Genomic DNA, 20,228 nt, shown 5'->3' with positions numbered 1-20,228 from the left:
CTCGCGTCCCCGCCGGGCCGGAACCCGCGGCGGCGGCGGAGTGGGGCGGGCAGTGGGCGGGGCGCGGAAAGTTGAGCGCGAGTCGCCGAGGGCTGGGCTGGGCGCCGGAGGGCCGGCGAGGAGCCGTAAAAGGCCGGGGCGGCCAGGGTAGGTGTGGCCCTGCCTTCGAGACCTGCGCCCGGGGCCGGCCGCCGCCCGTCGTCTCCCGCAGCCATGGGCGCTGTCTGGTCCGCCCTGCTGGTCGGAGGAGGTCTGGCCGGGGCGCTTTTCGTGTGGCTGCTGCGGGGCGGCCCCGAGGACGCGGAGCAGAAAGACGCCTCTGCCGGGGAGGCTGCGACTCGCGGAGAAGGGCAGGGAGGCGGCGGCGGACGGAGCCCCTCCAAGCTGGGCACCAAACCAGGTATTCGTCCCGCCCGGACCTGGAGAGCAACTCTGCGGGGGCTTTGAACTTGGCCTGGGTGGGGCAGGGCATTTAAGAAGCCCACCTGGCGCTTTCCTGGCGGCCCGACCCCACCCACGAGCTGGACCCTTCCCGCGCCCCGCCAGGTTCCAGCGCTCCAAGGAGGCCTTGGAGACGCCCCGGCCGAAGCTCCCAGGGCCGCGCCCCGCCGGCCTCGGCGCTCCTGCCCCTCCAGCTGGCCCGCTTGGCGCAGTGCGGGCGGTTGCAGCCGCGGCGCCCCTTCCCTGGCCTCGAGAGAGGCCGGTGGGAGCTTAGGGGGCCCCACCAGCCTCTGTCCGAGCAGGGACGTTTTCTCAGTCCCAGCCCCGCAGCCTCGCTTGCTCCGATCCCGCTTCCCCCGGGAGGGCTGGGTTTGGGAACACCCGTGCTGTGAGCGCCTCCTGTTCTCTGGACGCTTCTCTGGGGCCAGCAAAGTTCAGGGTGGACTTTGGCCGTGCAGGCGCCCAATTCAGAAGCATGGGCGCGCTCCCTGCTCGCTCAGCAGCGCAGGGGGCTTCACCCCCTGGGAAGCCACTCCTTAAGGGGGGGACTCCGTGCAGTCAATTGACATTTAGGGTGACACGGCCGCATTTCAGAAGACCGCAGGCTGGGCAAGGAGGGAGCGCTGGCGGAAAGCCTCGCTTTCCAGAGCCGTCCCTGGCGAGCTGCCCGGCCGGGACTGCAGCCTCATGGTGAAGTGACACCTGCGAGCTTCCTTCCAGAGGAGTGCGTTCCCGTGTCGCCTGGTGGAGACCGGCCCTTGCGCCTCTCAGCCCTGGTTGTGATGAGGAGAGAGGCCAGCCTCATGTTTTAGGTTGAAAAATTGGGAATTCTGAGTACCATTTGCTCTTGTGTCCCCACTAGCCCCACCATTGAACAGGGACGAAATAAAACAAGACTACTCTCCCTGACTGTATGATTCTGGAATTTGCTACCTTGCAGGGGGCTCTTTGGATTGCCAATGAGGCCGTCTAGGGGAGAGCTGGGTCTGAAGGGGCCTAAGAACATCCACAGCGTGTACAGTGGAGGGGACACAAGGCCCTGGTGTGTTGGGGTTCCTGATGCCGTCCCCCAGGATGCACCGTATCCCCCACCCCTGCCCCTGCCGTCTGTGACAGCAGACCCGTGCTACCCCTGGGAGGACACGTACATTCTAATGTGTCCGGGTGTTGTGCAGCGTTTTGCCCCGCCCCCGCTGGACTTTTTTTTTTTTTTTCAAAGAAGCTTCTAAAATCTTATTTGAAAAAGGGAAACTGGCAGAGACAGCTCCTGTACTATGGCTCACTCCCTATATGCCCACGAGGTGCAGGTGGGGTGGGCAAAGCTGGGAGCTGGGAGCCCTGTTCCGGTCTCCCCTCTGAGGGGCAAGGACCCAAGCACTTGAGCCATCACCATTGCCTCCCAGGCTCTGCATCAGCAGGAAGCTGGAGTCAGGTGCTCAGACCTGAGAGGTGGGTGTCTTTGAACACCTGTCTCTACGTGACACGTTTTGATGATCGGAGCCAAGCACTGGGACTTGGCTGAATGCCATCATGGCCTGTACTGTGGGAGACTGAGGACCACGGCAGGGTTACACTTCTGTCTTTACAGCTTGCCACTTCATTTACACTTTAGGGCTGGTGCACTGACACTCCTGTGGGTGCATTTTAGTGTGGGGCATGCATGCGGATTCTTAGAGTTGGGATTATACAGGGGCATTAAGTACCGGATTTCATTAAGCAGGAATTCTGAGAACTGCAGATAGGAGTAACGCCTGCAGTGACAGTCTCTTCTCCATGAGCTAACACTGCTACATTCTTTTTGTTTCTTAGAGCATCCTCAAGAAAGCAATGGACGCTTGATTTCTGAGACCAAAGACCTTGGGAAGCTGCAGGAAGCAGCCCGGCCACTGCAGAACCCTAGCAGAGATGCCAGAGAGCACAGCCCTTCTGGGCACGTGGCAGATGCGGGAGCCCCGGCCAGTTCTGCAAGCGCTCACTCCAGAAGTTCCTCTGAAGCGTCCAGAAGTGAAAGTCTGGAGTCTCCCAGAGGGGAATGGGGACTCCAAAAAGGACGAGAGGCACTGGCTGGGGCCGGAGAGGAACTGCCTTCTAGCAGGCCGCGGGTGGACAGGGCCCAAGAAGTGGGCCTCGCACAACCGGACAGCCAGGGGGTGTCTAGGCACTCCTCCTGGGGGGATGCTGGCTTGGGTGGTAGCCTAAAACAGGGAATGGACGGTGCCAGAAACTTTCTTGTGGAAGCAAGGGGTCGAGAAGTGGATGGGAAACCAGGATGGGCAGCGGCCAAGTCTGCAGAGTCCCGGCAAGTTAGCGTCAGGTTCCAGGTCCATTATGTGACGGGCACCGACGTGGCGTTCATTGCAGTAACCGGAGACCACGAGCGTCTTGGGAGCTGGAACACGTACATCCCACTCCACCGTAACAAGGACGGCTTCTGGTCTCATTCTGTTTGCCTGCCGGCAGATACGGTGGTGCAGTGGAAGTTTGTGCTGGTGGAGAACGGGGGAGTTACTCGCTGGGAAGAATGCAGTAATAGAGTCCTGGAGACCGGCCGTGAGGATCAAGTGGTTCATGGGTGGTGGGGAGTTCACTGAGTGAGTTTGCAGAGTATGAGATGCAGTGGCACAAGGTGGCGAAGGCTGAGACTGTGGGGCACACTGAATAATTTAAGATAATAAAAGCTGCATGACTCCAGACTTAGCCATTGGAGTTGTTTCAGACTTGCTAGTGTAGAAATTGTATGTATATGCAGATGATGCTTCCAGGCAAGATGGACTCCCCCCTGTCCCCACAGGACTGATGGATTTGTGCTGATCTGTCATTTCTTTAGGCCTTGATCCTCTCTGGGGTGGGGGGTGACCTGGCTAAGCTTCAAGTGTGGACTGTGGTCACGGAGCACAAAATCTGACCAGTGGTCAAGAGTTCAGACTGCAGCCTTAAGTGATTTCTCCGACCAAAGAAGTAAAATCCATTACATTAAAAAATAGCCGATTTCCTCTCCATACAACTGAAGAAATTCTCTTCACTACAGCACATTTTATGTATAAAATTAGTGAGCACCTGTGGAAAGATGATCAGAAACCATCTGGTCAGGAGATGTGGTTAGCGAGGAGGTGAGATGATGCTGTGAGATTTCCGTGGGGTTCTGCCAGGTGCGGTTCTAAAGGCAGCGAGTGTGTCTCTGTCTTGGTGGTCTACGGCTGCTGTGCACACAAGGGGCCTCAGCAGGTCATCCTGGCTGTCAGTCACGGGAGCAGCCCATGGGGAAGGGGACATGACTGGGTTAGGGTGTGGGCTGAATGGGGAGGGGGCCTGAATGACCCCCCTTAGCAGACTGGGGGGTATGGGTACAGCTCACTGCAGGAGACCTTCCAGGACCACCTGTCTGCCATGCCTCTGCTCTCCCACCAGGCCTCAGCAGGTGGCGGCCCTGCAGCAACTGTTTTGCCAGTCACCCCTTCCCTCTCCTTTCACACCAGTACCTATCTTGGGTAATGCGTTTATACAGGACGGTGGTAAAGGACAACCCTGCCTTGAGAGGAAATAAATATATTTAACTTGCTGTAAGTGAATAAATAAGAAAACCTGAGCTTTAATATCTTTATTAAGTGTCTCAATTATCTGTCTAAATCTTAGTAACACAATAGCCTGGATGCAAAATAATATTTTCCTCCATTAACAACAGACACAGAAAAAAGCAAACACCATAATGTACAGAAGACATGAGGGATGCAGTTTTCTCCTACCTTTGGAGAAGAAGTTTAGAGTATTTCTCTCTTTCTCTTAAAATGTTACCTTTGCTTGGAAGGAAATTCAGTATACTTGCACTTGAAAGGCATAGTGGGGGCCTGGGAGAAGAGAAAGGTCTTCCATCTGCTGTTCATTCCCCAAATGGCCAGGTCTGGTATGGGCTGAAATCAGGAGCCAAGAACTCCACCCCAGTCTCCTGTGTGCTTGCTACTGCTTTCCCAGGTGCATTAGCGGGGAGCTGGATCAGAAGCAGAACAGTCAGGACCCAAACTGGCACTCTATTCGGGATGCTGGGGTCACAGGTAGCAGCCTGACCGACTGAGCCACATTTACTTACTTATTTTTTGAGACAGAAAGCCAGCGAGCCAGCACGGGAGGTAGAGGAAGTGTTCCCATCCGCTTAACTTCCCAAATGCTCCCAAAGGCCAGGAGCTGGGAGGAACTCAATCAAGGGACCCAGCTACTGCAGCCATGTTCACTGTGCCCATGGTCTATGTGAGTAGGAAGCTGGAGTTCGGAGCGAAGGCAAGCTTTAAACCCAGGCGCTCCGATACTGGGTGCAGGTATCTCGGCCAGCACCTTATCTGCCAGCCAAATGCTCACCCCTTAAATGAAGTCTTACATGTTAAAACAGTCTTTAATACCATCTAGTAGCAAAACTGTGTTTATTCCTGGTCTTAAATACTCTGCTGACAAGAACAACTAAACAACTGAAAATAGCATTACAAAGTACATAAAGACTACATCTGACAGTTTTGGGCTCACAGCACTTTTATGCTAAGTTCATAATTCTGCTTACCTACTTCACAATAAACTTGATATTGCACCAGTTGTGGTCTGAGAAGGCATTTACCATCACCGCACAGAATGCCCAAGCATCCTCATGAGGTAGAATTAAATGTAAAACATCTACTTAGAACCTAATCCCTAGCCATTTTATCATTTATCTTTCAGTAAAGCACACAGAATTGCAATGTACAATTAAGTTTTGTGTTTTTTTAAAAAGATTTTTATTTATTTATTTGACAGGTAGAGTAACAGACAGTAAGAGAGAGAAAGATCTTCCCTCCGCTGGTCCACTCCCCAAATGGCTGCAACGGCCGGAACTATGCCAACCCGAAGCCAGGAGCCAGGTGCCTCCGCCTGGTCTCCCACACAGGTGCAGGGGCCCAAGCACCTGGGCCATCTTCCACTGCCTTCCCAGGCCACAGCAGAGAGCTAGACCATAAGAGGAGCAACCGGGACTAGAACCAGCGCCAATATGGGATGCCGGCACCGCAGGCGGAGGATTAGCCTAGTGGGCTACGGCGCTGGCCCCCTAAGTTTCATGTTTTTAAAAACCATTACTTGAAATCCGATGTGCTGAGATATGTAACATGGTCACAAGAGTGAGCACGTGAGGATTTTCTTGTGCGAACAAGCATGGCTACTGGGGTTGATGGCCTGCTTGGTGAGGGCTCCTGCTGGCGGCAGCACCAGAACTGGGACAGCACTGGGTCTCCTGAGCAGAGGGCACCTCCCCTTGTGGAAATCCAGGCTCCCCTCTGCCCCTTGGGCCCTCCTGTCTTCTGCATGCAGCCTGGAGGAGGAATAACCAAACCACAAGTGCTTTTAGCAGGTTGGGGCCACGTACTGCTCATTCTACGTTCTCTAGGTGAGAACTGGGTGGGCGCCACACCAGGTGCCAGGGCGAGAGACTGGGCAACAGTATTCTGTTGGGCAACTTTTCTCAGTGACAATTCTGCACACACTTTTGGAGGGGGAGCAGCCAGCTCTCTACATTGTCACTGATGTTTTGGCATCACTGAACCATCTTTGTGTCTATTCTTGTCTCATTGTACTTGGTTCACTTACAAAACCCTCTCCTGTATTGAAGTCTGGCCTGGTGTTTAGCCTGCTAGTTGAGACACTGCGTAGCATGGCTGCATCTCACACTGAGTGCCTGGCTTCCAGTCCAGGGTCCCCTCTGATTCCAGCTTCCTGTTAATGTGTACCCTGGGAGGCAGTGGGTGATGGCTCAAGTGGTGGGACTCTGCCACCCTTGGGGAAGACCTGGGTTGTGTTCCTGGCACCCAGCTTCAGGCATGTCACGTGGAGAGTGAGCCAGCAAACGGAGCATCTATCTTTGTGTCTCTAGCTCTGTGCCTTTCAAATACATAAATTTTTTTTTAGAGAATTAAGACAACCAATTCAATATAGAAGTTATCCATTTACCAAAGAGTAACAAAATCCTTTTCTTTCTTAATGTGCAAACAGAGAAACTTCTACAGGTTTGAGTGGGAGCCCCAAGCTTTGCAGTCCGCCTTTGCTGATGTTGACAGGACAGACAGCGAGTTCAGGGTCACCGAGGAGTCCCTGTCATGCTGGAGTTTGTCCTTCTGTCCTTGGCATTACCCACATCTTTCACCTCCCTCGGAAAGTAGTTTTCCTACCAAAGATTTTTATTTTTTTAAAGCAGAAAAAAATGGCTCTATTGTCTCAAGACCAGTAAGTATAATAAAACATAGTTACTTCAATACACTGGAATTAACACAAATGAATACCTTATAATGTCTGAATACTTCCAAATCTAGCATTATTTGAAGTTTTACTATAAGAGCATTCAAGAATAGTTTATTTCAAAATAGCTTACAGGACAGGGTATCTTTTATTTAATTTTTACATAAAAAGAAAAAAGTACACAGGGCACTAATTATAAATAACACCACAATTAATCAGGCATCATCCCTCCATAAAGAATAGGCAAGCAACGCATCATTTTAGTAGCATTTTTTCCTGGTCTTTTACTTTTTGTATCCTCTTTTCTTGATTTCTGATCATTGAAGACATTGCTGAAAATATTGATAAAACACAATTAGAATAGTGACACTACACAGGCTCTAGATTTTAAAATGTGCTTCTTAAAAAACTGGCTTGGTAGTAGAATAGGTAAGATACATTCTAAACTCATGGAGTCCAAATGCAGTGTAGCATATTTTTGAAAAGGTTAGTGTTATCAAACAGATCTGAGGATAAATCTACTCTTTTGTTTTAAATGAGCATGATAATTATGATAGGATACATACTTATTGTAAGTAATCCAAACACCCCAGAAGGGGACAAACAGAGATGAAGGTCAATTTGTGTCTACACTCCCTACCTGCTGGAGCCCTCCCCTCAGAGGTCCTCCCTGTAACAAGTGTGGGCTGGCACTGTGGCGCAGCGGGTTAAAGCCCTGGCCTGAGGCGCTGGCATCTCATATGGACACCAGTTTGAGTCCTGGCTGCTCCTCTTCCAATCCAGCTCTCTGCTATGGCCTGAGAAAGCAGTAGAGGATGACTCAAGTCCTTGGGCCCCTGCACCCATGTGGGAGACCCGGAAGAAGCTCCTGACTCCTGGCTTCAGATCGGAGCAGCTCTGACTGTTGCAGCCATCTGGGGAGTGAACCAGCAGATGGAAGACCTCTCTCTCTGTCTCTACCTCTCTCTGTAACTCTGTCTTTCAAATAAATAAAATAAAGCCAATTAAAAAAAAGTGTGGTGCATATGAGGGGACTTGAAGAAGCTCATGGAAAATGGAATTAAGATATGTTTTTTTCTGGTGGAAATGATTTTTGAAGTTCATGCATACAAGGAATATTCAAAAAGTTATGGAAGGGGTGGGCATTTGGCACAGGGGTTAAACACTGACTGTATCCTATATGGCAGTGCCTGGGTTTGAGTCCCAGTTCAGCTCCCAATTCCAGTTTCCTGCTCAAGTAGAGAGTCCCTGCAACCCAAGTGGAAGACCCGAATGGAGTTCCAGACTCCTGGCTTCGTCCTGACTCAGCCCTGGCTAGTGAGGGCATCTGTAGAGTGAACCAGCAGATGGAAGATCTCTGTTTGTCTCTCTATCACTCTGTCTTTCTATCACTCTTTCTGCCTTTCAAATAACTAAAAGAAGCTTAAAAATGTTAAAAATGGGGCTGGCGCCGCAGCTTAGTAGGCTAATCCTCCGCCTTGCGGCGCCGGCACACCGGGTTCTAGTCGCGGTCGGGGCGCCGGATTCTGTCCTGGTTGCCCCTCTTCCAGGCCAGCTCTCTGCTGTGGCCAGGGAGTGCAGTGGAGGATGGCCCAAGTGCTTGGGCCCTGCACCCCAATGGAGACCAGGAGAAGCACCTGGCTCCTGCCATCGGATCAGCGCCGTGCGCCGGCCGCAGTGCGCCAGCCGCGGTGGCCATTGGAGAGTGAACCAACAGCAAAGGAAGACCTTTCTCTCTGTCTCTCTCTCTCACTGTCCACTCTGCCTGTCAAAAAAAAAAAAAGTTAAAAATCGGTATTATGAAAAAGCTACACATTTGTACCTTTTTTTTTGTTCTAATATTCCCTACCAAGATATCATACTGGATCAAGATCAAGCTATTACTATTTGATTGCATTCTGTTTTTTTTTTTTTTTTTTTTTTTTGACAGGCAGAGTGGACAGTGAGAGAGAGAGAGACAAAGGTCTTCCTTTTCCATTGGTTCACCCCCGAACCTGTGGCCGGCGCGCTGTGGCTGGCGCACCACCCTGGTCCAAAGCCAGGAGCCAGGCGCTTCTCCTGGTCTCCCATGCGGGTGCAGGGCCCAAGGACCTGGGCCATCCTCCACTGCACTCCCTGGCCACAGCAGAGAGCTGGCCTAGAAGAGGGGCAACCGGGACAGAATCCAGCACCCTGACTGGGACTAGAACCCGGCGCCGCAGGCAGAGGACTAGCCTATTGAGCTGCGGTGCTGGCAATATTTGTACCTTTTAATTCCATTTCCTCAAACTGTGAAGTTCCACTGTATATGCACACACATACATTATTCTTTATACAAAAGGAAACATGCATACCTTGCATTTTGCACCTAGCAAAATTCCAGCATCTTTCCAGTTCAGCTCATGTTTTGTTATTACTGCACATTACTTCATTAAACAGATGGAGCAAAATATTAGCAAAAAAGTTGCTTTCTTATTTTTCTTTATGTAGGGAGCTATAGGTCAATACTTTTGTACAGACATCTGTGTGTGTGTGCCATCATTTCTTTTAGAACAAAATGCTGAAAGTGAGATTTCTTGGGCAAAGATTATATGTACTTCAAATTTTGATAAATGCTTCCAAAATTCTCTCCAAAAATATTTGTTTCATAATTTCTAAGAGACAGTCCATCCAGGCATTGTATCCAATAAAAGTCTGTTTTTAAACAAAAACAGTATGTCTTCAATTTAGATTATTGCCTGATGGCATAAATCAGGTAAACTTAGAAATATAAGTGTGAATAAAAATGGGGCCAAAAAGTAATGCATCTCCCTTAAAAAGGTTCATGATAAACTTAAAAACATTTCCCCCCGATGCTTCTATACATAGGAATCTGAGGTTACCCCAAGGCATCTGGAATTTTCTTTACCAACAACATGATACAACCTTGGTATACTCAGACATATGTGCATTTTGGAGTCAGCAATTGCAAAGATCAAGTGTCAGGTCTACTGAAACTGTAGGGGCTGGTGTTGTGGCACAGCGGGTTGGGCTGCAGCCTGTGATGCCGGCTCCACTTCCCATCCAGCTCCCTGCTAATGGCCTGGGAAAGCAGCGGCAGATGGCCTGGGTGTTTTGGTCCCTGCATCCATGTGGGAGACTCAGATGAAACTCCTGGCTTAGGACCGACCCCGGCTCTTGTGGTCATTTGGGGAGTAAACCGGCAGACGGAAGATCTCTCTCTCCCTCTCTGTAACTCTTTCAAAAAAATAAATCGCAGAAAACAAGCAAACAAAAAGCAATAAATTGCATAGAACTACCATAAACAAAGAAAGAAACTCACTGAGTGGCTTAGCAATAAGTGACTGACTGGGCCCTCATCTTCAGCTTCCTCTTTTCCAAAGAATACCCACCGCCCAGTGCCGGCTCAGAGCAGGAAAAGCTTACATGAGGCCCTGGCACAGAGCTGGAACTGCTCAAGAAAAGCTAACAGCGTGGTAGAGGAAAATAAATTTATTTCAGAGATTTGCTCTTAAAAAAAGTCCTATTTTCCTTTAGCACTTACATTCCCTGGGGAGGGAAATGCGGAATAACAGATGCGCTCCAAAATCACTTTGACAAAGCCTCCCGGATTCATGAAGTTGTCACAAAAGCAGGACACCAAGAGCGCCCCAGCGGCACGGCGCTGAGAACACAGGAGCTGTACGCTGTGCTAGTTCTCATTCAGACAACCACGCTGTTTTTGGAAGTGGCTTGTCTTTTTAGCTGGTGATTCGCCAGGGGGCAAAGTCACTTCCAGCACTAAGCTACTTTAAACCCTGGAAGCCAGATGCCAGCTAGATACCGTTACTGTGTCTTCTGGCTATGCACAGTGATCAGACCCTGGTCACCATCAGACTCGTACAAATTCTTGTCCACAGAACTCACAGGAACAAGAGAGTGTGTGGCAAGCCTCAGGTGCAAAACCCCTCACGACACTCGTCCTGCTGGTGGCTGGGGAGCGCACTGTCACCGTGAGTGAAGAGGAGAGCAGGGCTAAGGGGACCCGCTCCAAGTCACAGTCAACCCAGAGCTCAGTCACGGTTAGGACCTCACATTTGCCTGGGGCTCTGATTTGCTAATGCAATCCCCAAGAAGAAAGTTCTTACAAGGAGGAAGCTCTCTCCAGACATGTGCACCGTACCTTGGTTCTTGAGCTGTAAGTCTTCTACCAGGGTCTGCAAGCTTTCCAGTCTGTTCTGCAGCTTCCTGCACGTTTTCCCTGTTGTTTCTAGTGGCGGAGACTGTGCATCTGTTAGAAAATTGCTTAGATGTGATATTAAAAGTGGATCCAATATTTATTTTTAGAAATCTTCCCATTACACTTTAAACATTTTTCCTTTAAATAAAGGAAAATTTAAAGGACTATTTTAAAATAAAAATGTCTCTTACCTAAATATCAAAATAGTAGGTTTTTTTTTTTTGTTTCAAGCCTATTCTATTTATTATGTATCTACATCATATTAAATGGTATGGGTGAGAAGACTACTTCAAGTTTAATGATACATTCTGCATTATAAATAGCACTTGCTGTACCAAGCACAACAAGCAATTCCATTTACTTGGAGTTTTGGGGAGCAAGACCTAATTCAGTCACTGGCACCCCTTCAGGATGTGTGTGAGGCCAGTGCCCACGCTGGCTGCTGCCACCTGAGTGGAGATGGCCTGAGAGGGTGGGAGGGCTGTGTGGGTGCTGACATGGCTGAGAGCAGTCTGCAGCAGTGGGGCTGTGGCAGCAGTGGCAGCTGAAGAGAGCCTGGAGCATATAAGTTCTTCTCATCCAAGTGTGCTCACTCTGTCAACCTCTCACAACACCTGATAGGCAAGCTGAATATTCTAATTTTGATCCTAGTCCCTAACTAGCTGTAAAATCTTTTTTTTTTAAGCTGTAAAATCTTGAGAATATTTTCCTATCAAAAAAACATCCGAACTAGCAATGTGTACAGGATAGGTTCTGAAAAGACTGAGAACTGATTTAACTATAATAGAATAAATTTCTTATTTTATCCCCGATGCAAGAGAATGATGCGGGTGGGTGTTGCGGCACAGCAGGTTAAGCTGCCACTTGGGATGCCCAGATCCCATATCAGAGTAGCTGGTTTGGGTCCCAGCTACCTCACACTTCACATCCAGGTTCCTGCTACTGCACCTGGGAGGCAGTGAATGATGGCCTAAGTGCTTGGGTTCTCCCATGTGGGAGAACTAGTTGGAGTTCCCGGCTCCTGGCTTCAGCCTGGCCCAGATCTGTCTGTTGTGGCAATTTGGTGAGTGAACCAGTAGACAGAAGTGTGTGTGTATGTGTGTGTGTCTCTCCCTCTCTTTTGTCACTCTGCCCTTCAAATAAGTAAATCTTTAAAACAGAAGAGAATGATGCCATGGAGAATCAGGACAGTTTTGTTCAGTGTCATACATGATGGGGAACATTTCAAATTCAACTTGGCACCCAATTATTTATCAGGCACTTATTCAAAACAAGCCATTTTTATAATTTGTCATATCCAGTAACAAATGATCTTAAAATCTGAAGAATGAGAAAATTTTGACAATTTTGTGTTATAAACCTTTGCACTCACAAAGGCAGATACTTCAAGAAGAGCCACAATTTTAGAGAATGTAAGACAGACAGAAAAGTTACTCACAACATCTTAAAGACTCAATTTCTTATAATAAAATAGAGGGAAATTCCATTATTCATGTCAGAAAAAAATATAATATTTACATCAATAAGTATGTATATTTACTAAGGCTTGTGTGTGTGTGTACATAATAGCTATGTTATTTAAGTAAGACCCACTTAAGTTAGACAGTTATCAGTGAGAGTTTGTGGATAAGGACAGCATGCAAAATATTAATTTTGGCTATGTGAATAAGGAAACAGTGAGTCCCATCGATGGTATCAGGTCATCCTTACCTTTAACAGAATCGGGGGAATGAATAGCTTTGGTGGGTCTGTATTGCGATGTGGAACCCACTGATTCTTCAGCCGAACTAGTTAGGAGTGAGTGTACTGGGGACTTCTTTGGAGAAGAATTGAATGAACGAGAAGCTGAATTTTTCACAGATGGACTTACTAAAATTTTGCAAAAACAGATGCAAACACAATTACTTAAAATATTAAATATTATTTATAGTATAATTATATAAATTTATTCATCAATATTAATATAAGCAATTTAATTACATATTAAATTACTTTAAAGTCTGTGGCCAGTGTTGTGGAGTGGTGGGTAGAGCAGCTGCTTGCAACGCTGGCAGCCCATGTGGGCACTGGTTCCTGTCCCAGCTGCTCCACTTCTGATCCAGCTCCTGCTAATGGCCTGAGAAAAGCACCTGAAGATGGCCCAAGTATTTGAGCCCCTCCAACCCACATGCAAGAACCAGATGAAGCTCTCAGCTCCTGGCTTCAGCCTGGCTCAGCCCTGGCTGCTGCAGCCATCTGGGGAGTGAATCAGCGAAGGAAGGACCTCTCACTCTCTGTCTCTCCTTCTTTGTCTCACTCTTTCAAATGAATACATCTTAAAAAACAAAAAGTCACACTCTCATGAGAAAACGTTCCCAAGTGGAGCAAGAGGAGAGGGATATTCCAGCAAATACCCAAGGTTTTATTCAGGTGAGAACTGAACAGGCCACACCATAAAAAGGGCTGTGCCTTAGGAATAAGCGACCAGGAACTAGACTTGCTGCGGGGAACCCCGAGGTCTACCTTCAAATCAGCTTCGTTTCTGATCTGATTACACTGAGGTGAGGTTGCTGATGTCCTTAGCTGTCTACCAAATGCAAGCATAAATGTTGCCTGGAGGAAGGTAATCGCATTCCAAACACCAAGTCATCTGCAAAACTTTTCATATACAAAGTGCCATGCAATAAAAAATAACCAGGTATATGAGGAGACAAGATAACATGTTAAAAAACTAAAAGAAAAAAATGGATAACAGATACAGATCCACAGGACTGTAAGGCCACAGACTTCTATAATCTAAGCAGCATTACCCCAAACCCCAGATGTGTTCTTCTTAAATAAAGAAAAGCATCCTTGGACATATCAATAAGAACTGAGAAAGCAAAAAAAGACAAAAACAATGCTACCGTTAAAGACGGGAGAGAAAGGCATATTACAGTTAAATGAGCTACTATTAAATGTCAGGCTGACTTCTTAGTAGAAACAATGGAAGTCAACAAACAATGCACTGATATATTAAAAGGGAAGGAAAAATGTCAGCTTAGAATTCTATACTCCACAAAGACATTTTCCAAAAATAAGGATGAAATAGTTTCAGAAAACCAGAGAATCTACCACCAGAAGTCTTACATTAAAGAAAACATTAAAGGCATAAGAAAAATGATAGTAGAAAGTAAAGTGTACATGTATAAGGATATCCAAATGAGTATCAACTGTAAAAATAATACAAATAATCCATTGTGGTGTTCATATTTGTTCTTATTATTAAAATACAGGACAGCAGTTTCTGAAAGCTGCTGGGACAGTGAGGGGAGTTAACATGCTCTAAAATGCTCACAGTATTTGAGAACAGAAAAGCTCTTATTGCCATTCATCCAGTAAGGCAGGGACACGTGCTGTGTTATCCTGAGTACTCAGTAAGACAGTAATCAAACAAGGGGGCTTCAAGAAGTCCACAGAAAGTGGATTAAAAGATCAATTTTGTTTGTTCACAACACACATTTTCATGGACTTTTAGAAGGCCCCTTGTATAACTGAAGTAAGCCTGAAGGCACTGTTTATACAAATGCCCTTTCTTTCAACATACTCATTCCCAAATGACTTTTCAAGTCAAAAGTTATTAAAAATTAAGCATTCCCATGTATTTTAAGAACATTATGTTTTGACTCTAGGTCGATATTGATACTTTCCTGTAAAAGGAGAAAAAATTTGGAAGCTTATTTTCCTCTCACCTTTGTTCACCTTATGCCTCTGTTTTCCCACTTCTATGACTACTGTCTGGACTTATGTTTTTGTTGAATAACCATTATTTTCACAGTTTCATTCTATCCCATTTATTTTGTTCTCTTCCATAAGAAGACCAATTACGTGTCTGTTGGTTTGCCTTTTCATTCCAAATCTGACAGTCTCTGTAATTACTTTTTGTCTTTCCTACTTTTAAAGATTACTTTTGTGTAATTTTCTCTATGTCTATAATTTCTGTCACGCATTTTTGTTTATTTTTAGGTCTTTTCTCTACAGTGTTTTTCTTTTCCATGTCTAGCTCCCTTTTCAACCCAGTCAGTCTCTTCCTTCACAGCTCATTTTTATTGGACATCACCTTGTCTAAAATTTTTTAGAATTACATGGAGAACCTGTTGTTTCAATTCTTCTCCACTTCCTTTGGTTCATTCAATAAATATTTTTTGGGTTCCTGCTATGTGTCAGGAAAGTTCTGAGTATTGGGTGTATCAGGGAACCGAACAGTTAAGGATACCAGTCCCTGTGCACCTTTGTTCCAGCAGAGGGCGACACCCAGTGAGCAAGGTAAATTCCTGCTACGCCGTATGTTAGAGGATGGTAAGTGTCTCAGTGGAAAGAAAGGCCATCAAAGGAGTGTGTACTTTTCTCTGAAGGGAGGAGAGAACATCCACTTTGCTTATGGCCATGTCCAAATACTGATGGAATCTACGGTCTCAAAGGCTTCGATAGCCTTGGTAGCCCACAGCAAGAGCCTCGTGTGATCACTGACATCATAAATAAAGGTGTCAGTTGTTAAAGGAACAACAGAAGTCACTGTGCACCTACTCCCCATGTAGGACCTCCATCCTTTATGAGCTGTACTACGAGAATCAACTGCAAATCTTGTTCTCAAACTGTACTCTAAATGTTGTATGTATGTGGGGTGCAAACTGTTGGAATCTGTGCTTAACATGGAGTTGGTCCTCTATATATAAAATCAAACTAAAAATGAACCATTATGAAGAAGGGGATGGGACAGGGAGAAGGAGAGGGAGAGGGAGAGGGAGGTGGGATGGGAGTCAGGGTGGGAGGGTGGGTATGGGGGAAAGAACCACTATATTCCTAAAGTTGTACCTATGAAAAAGGTATTCATTAAATAAAAACTTTTAAAAAAGATAGTAAGCATAATGTTAAAAAAGGGAAAAGGAAAAGGGGCTGAAAGAGTGGGAAGGCTGCAGACTTTGAGAAGATGCAGAGAGCTCAGTCTCACGGGGAAAGTGCCATCCCAGCAGAGGCTGTGAAGAGGGTGGGGTTAGCACGGTGGGGCAGCAGTGTGAAAAGGCACTCACAGGAAGCCACCTGGAGTGTTCCAGGAGGAGCTCAGAGGTGGATGCAGGAGAGGGCAGGAAGGTGGAGTAGAAGGAAATGAGACTGGACACTTAAGGGGGACTTACCTGCTACTGTGATGACTCTGACTTTACTCTCGAGGAAATGGGGAGCCACTGTGGGGTTTTAAGCAGGCCCCATCCTGTGCTTTCATTGAAAACTCACCTGTGGAAGGGAATGTGAAGCAACTAGAGGGATCCTCCAGGTCTCCTGCGTGTAGCGTGACTGGCTCTCTGGAAACATAAGAACGGTCACACGAGCATTCCATTTCAAACTTACCACTAAGGTTTATGGGCAGAAGCTAATTCAGGCAAATGTGATGGTTAAAATGCAAACTCTGGAACTAGCATTGTGGCACAGCGGCTTAAGCTGCCGCCTATATTGCCAGCATCCCATATGAGCACTGGTTCAAGTCCTGGCTGCTCCATTTCCAATCCAGCTCCTTGCTAATGTGCCTGGGAAAGCAGTGAAAAAGGCCCAAGTACTTTGAACCCCTGTACCCATGTGGGAGACCAGGAAGAAGCTACTGGCTCCTGGCTTCGGATCAGCTTGGCTTCGGATCAGCTTAGTTCTGGCCATTGCAGCCATCTGGGGAGTGAACCAGCAGATAGGAGACCTCTCTCTGTTTCTCTTTTTCTCTGACATTCAAATACATAATTTTTTTCTTTTTTTAAAAAAAGCAAACTTGGGGCTGGTGCTGTTGTGTAGTGGGTAAAGCCATTGCCTGCAGAGCTGGCATCTCATATGGGTGCTGGTTTGTGTCCCAGCTGCTCCACTTCCCATCCAGCTCTCTGCTGTGGCCTGGGGAAGCAGTGGAAGATGGCCCAAGTCCTTGGGCCTCTGACCCATGTAGAAAGCAGCTCCTAGCTTAGGATCAGTGCAGTTCTGGCCACTGCAACCATCTGGTGAGTGAACCAGTGGATGCAAGACCTCTCTCTCTTTCTCTGCCTCTCTGTAACTCTGCCTTTCAAATAAAATAAATACAACTTTAAAAAAAATACTTCAGATAAAATTTTTTTAAAAAAAGCAAACTCAAGAAGGTAATCACAACCCTGAATTGCAAAAGTTCTAAAATAACCTAAGAGGGAGATTCAAAGTTGCATTATATTTTTGCATTTGGTACCCATGAACATTTTGCAGAATAAAATATAATAATATACAATATATAACCATGGCTAGAAAATTTATTTTTGTGTAATAGTAACTATCAAACTGAAGTCACTTTTCTCATGGATTCTAAGAGACACAATCTTAATGACTTATTTAAGACGCAGGAAATGGGACAGACACAGCAGAAAGCCTCTCCGCGTTGGCAGCAGCTGTTCACACACACGCAGGCCTTAGCAGATCAGTGAGTCAGTGGAAATTCAGAGGCAGGTTCCTGCCGCCGCGTGCGGACTGTGGGGTATCATGGCAACTTCTCAAGGTGCCTCCCTTCTAGAGTGTCTGTGAGGGCAAAACTATTTCCATTATAATACTAAAATGCTATTTGCTTCTTAACACCTAGCGTCATGGTGTACAGTGCATTCCCCCAGAGCATGTGAGGGCGTATATGACAACAGACACAATCCATACACAGACAGGAGAAGTCAGCTGTGTTTTATTAAGCCAGTCGTTAAACTGAAAACAAGGTTTCTCAATGATTCTCTTGGAGAATACAGGTTTTTTTTTTTAAGATTTATTTCATTTATTTGAAAGGCAGACTGATAGAGACAGAAGGAGAGACAAAGAGAAAAAGATCTTCTATCCCTGGGTTCACTCCCCAAACAGCTGGGGCTGGGCTGGGTTGAAGCCAGGAGGCTGGAACTCCACCAGGTCTCCCCCATGGATGGCAGGGGCCCAAGAACTTGGGCTACCTCCACTGCTTTCCCAGGTGCATTAGCAGGGAGCTGAATGGGAAGTGCAGCAGCTGGGACTTGAGCCCACAGCACTCCAATATGGGATGCTGGCGCTGTTGGTAGGATCTTAATCCACTAAACCACAATGCAAATCCTGGAGAATACAGTAAGATAAACCGCCCTGGGAGCCTCACTGCTGAAGGGAGCAGAGCTTTCTAGCCATGAAGAGACTCTACAGCAGAGTTTCCGTTAGCTCAGGGCAATAGCTCCTCTCTGCCCACTGCCCTGGACTGGTTTTCTCCTGGGTAGCTCTGTGTATGCAGTAGTGGTTACAAGCATGAGCTCAGGAGCCAGCCAGACTTGAGTTCAAGTCTGAGCTCCACTGTTAACAAACGTATGGTGGTGACAAGTTGCATACATACGCAGAGTCTTCGTTTCCAACCCAGATAGGAGAAGATGATGCCTATTTCATACATTTTAGATAAAACTAACTGCAGGGCTGGGGTTGTGCATAGCACATAAAGCTTCCACCTGCAATGCCGGCATCCATATGGGCACCGATTCCTGTCCCTGCTGCTCCACGTCACTCCAGCTCCCTGCTAATGTGCTAAAGGCAGCAGAGATGGCCCAAATGCTTGTGCCCCTGCACCCATGTGGGAGACCCGGAAGAGGCTCCTGGCTTAGCTGTGGCAGCCATTTGAGGAGTAAACCAGCAGATGGAAGATGTCTTTCTGTTTCTCCCTCTTTGTAATTCTGCCTTTCAGATAAATACATCTTAAAAAAAAGACTAGCTGTGATAAGTCTAAAATAAGAATTTAAAAATATGTGGTAGGATCAGGCAATCGGATCAGTGGTTAAGACACCTACATTTCGTATCAGAGTGCCTGGATTCAATACCTGGCTCTGGTTCCAGTCTCCAGCAGACCCTGGGAGGCAGCCATGACAACTCAAGTAGTTATGTTCCTGCCACCTATGGGGAGACCTGGATGGAGTTTCTATCTCCCAGCTTTGCCCCAGTCTCCTCCAGTACCAAGGCCGTTGCAGGCATTGCAGGAGTGAACCAAGGATGGCTCGCTCGCTCTCTCTCTCTCTCTCTGGCTCTCAAATAAATAAATTTAAAATATAAGCAACCCCACAGTATACTTCTAAAAAAATGTAGTAGATAGCTGTGGTTATTATTAATATGTACAATGTAGTTATACATGCAAATGAGAAGGAAATCAAATCATTTCTTTCAGGCTAAGAGAAAGATATTTTTGGAAAGATCCAAATTCACTATATTTTGATCAAGGAGCAGAGACAGTAAGAAAATATTTACAACACTGTCTTCATCCATTCAACAAAGACTTATTTACTGAATGGTTATTAGGTTGCAGGCATTATACTGGGTGGGGAAGACACAGCAATGAGTAAGCCCCTGCCCAACTGGAGTTTAAATAGTAGAAATGACGTTCATATTCTTAAGATATAAGAGAGACTTGCACATCTCTATTCATACATGGTGAACTTGGAAAAGAGAACAACAGGGTTTACTCCAGGCAGGCAGTCAATGAACTGACCCTACAATTCTGAGCAACTTGAAGGCAGAGCCCTCACCTACCTTGGTTACTGTGGTACTGTGGCACACTACGGGCAGTTACTGATCTTTTAATTAACTAATGACCAATAGAAGGGCCAGTGGTAGAATTTCTTACCTGCTAAGAGTTTCACTTGATTTGCTGCCTTCAGTGGAGTCCCTTAATGAGTTGTTGCTTCTGTTGGTAGAGGGATGGGAGAAATTAACGTCTATATAATGTTACTTACTCATCAGTTTAATGAATGTTTGTGAGACCACCGATTACAGTGAAATGACCATATCTGATCATCTGATACCTTGAGCCAAAGCATTAATGTCAAAAAAAAAAAAAAAAAAAACCTTTCCTCTGAACATTACTTTTATTTATCAAAAGTGTTTTAGAAAAATTCATTTAAGGGACACACACACACACACACAGGGGGAGAGAGAGAGAGAGAGAGCAAGAGAGAGGAACTCCCACCCACTGTGTACCACCCAAATGTCTGGAGGTGACAGCATGGAGAAAAGCTTGAAGACTCACAGGAGCGGGCTCTGGGAGTCAGGACTGGTCTGGTTTGGTTACAGCACCACACGCGTGCGCAGACTGGTGCCAAGCCGTATTCCTGAGCGGCACGCTGAGGAGCTGTGCGCTGCGGGCAGCCCGGCAGCAGCAGCGAGGAGCTGCTGGCCCTGCACGCGGCAGCTCGAGTCTCAAAGGCACAGCACGTCAGCCTCCGTCCTCCTTGGCTAAAGGCGCTTCTTGGAAGGTGTCTTCACTTAGGGCCCTATTTGGCATTATGGACTTCATTGCTTTATGGTGTTTTTAAAACTTCACTGAAAAATTCAGCGCTTCATTATCAGCAAA

At 46.8% G+C, this 20,228-nt stretch overlaps 2 protein-coding genes across 7 annotated transcripts in view; one reads left to right on the top strand and one right to left on the bottom strand.

Annotated features, from left to right (window-relative positions):
• The first annotated feature begins 52 nt into the window (after positions 1-52).
• Positions 53-4,042, top strand: STBD1 (starch binding domain 1). The gene is made up of 2 exons (XM_002717103.5): positions 53-400; positions 2,251-4,042. The coding sequence occupies exons 1-2, from the start codon at positions 214-216 to the stop codon at positions 3,030-3,032; spliced, it is 969 nt and encodes a 322-aa protein (XP_002717149.2). The 5' UTR covers positions 53-213; the 3' UTR covers positions 3,033-4,042.
• Positions 2,370-20,228, bottom strand: part of CCDC158 (coiled-coil domain containing 158) — an 87,455-nt gene continuing 69,596 nt past the window's right edge. For 3 of the 6 annotated variants that reach the window (XM_051819666.2, XM_051819665.2, XM_051819664.2), the window contains 5 exons: positions 19,503-19,562; positions 16,136-16,203; positions 12,596-12,754; positions 10,829-10,936; positions 2,370-7,019 (listed from right to left, as the gene is read on the bottom strand). In XM_051819666.2, coding sequence (XP_051675626.2) covers positions 6,943-7,019; positions 10,829-10,936; positions 12,596-12,754; positions 16,136-16,203; positions 19,503-19,562 — 472 coding nt within the window. In that variant the 3' untranslated portion in view covers positions 2,370-6,942. Of the gene's footprint in view, positions 7,020-10,828; positions 10,951-12,595; positions 12,755-16,135; positions 16,204-17,207; positions 17,417-19,502; positions 19,563-20,228 lie in introns of those variants that run through there. The other 3 variants (XR_007909219.2, XM_051819667.2, XR_011378391.1) reach the window with 3 other exon arrangements.

The sequence above is a fragment of the Oryctolagus cuniculus genome, chromosome 8, assembly GCF_964237555.1.
Source record: "Oryctolagus cuniculus chromosome 8, mOryCun1.1, whole genome shotgun sequence".
NCBI classification, from domain to species: domain Eukaryota; kingdom Metazoa; phylum Chordata; class Mammalia; order Lagomorpha; family Leporidae; genus Oryctolagus; species Oryctolagus cuniculus.
The sequence above is the reverse complement of the archived record's forward strand: the minus strand, read 5'-3'. Positions and strand labels throughout refer to the sequence as shown.

Excerpts from the sequence above, each read along its gene's own strand:
- STBD1 (XM_002717103.5), top strand. The coding sequence starts at position 214 with ATGGGCGCTGTCTGGTCCGCCCTGCTGGTCGGAGGAGGTCTGGCCGGG. Across the intron at positions 401-2,250 it reads CAAGCTGGGCACCAAACCAG|AGCATCCTCAAGAAAGCAAT; the intron begins GTATTCGTCCCG and ends TTTGTTTCTTAG.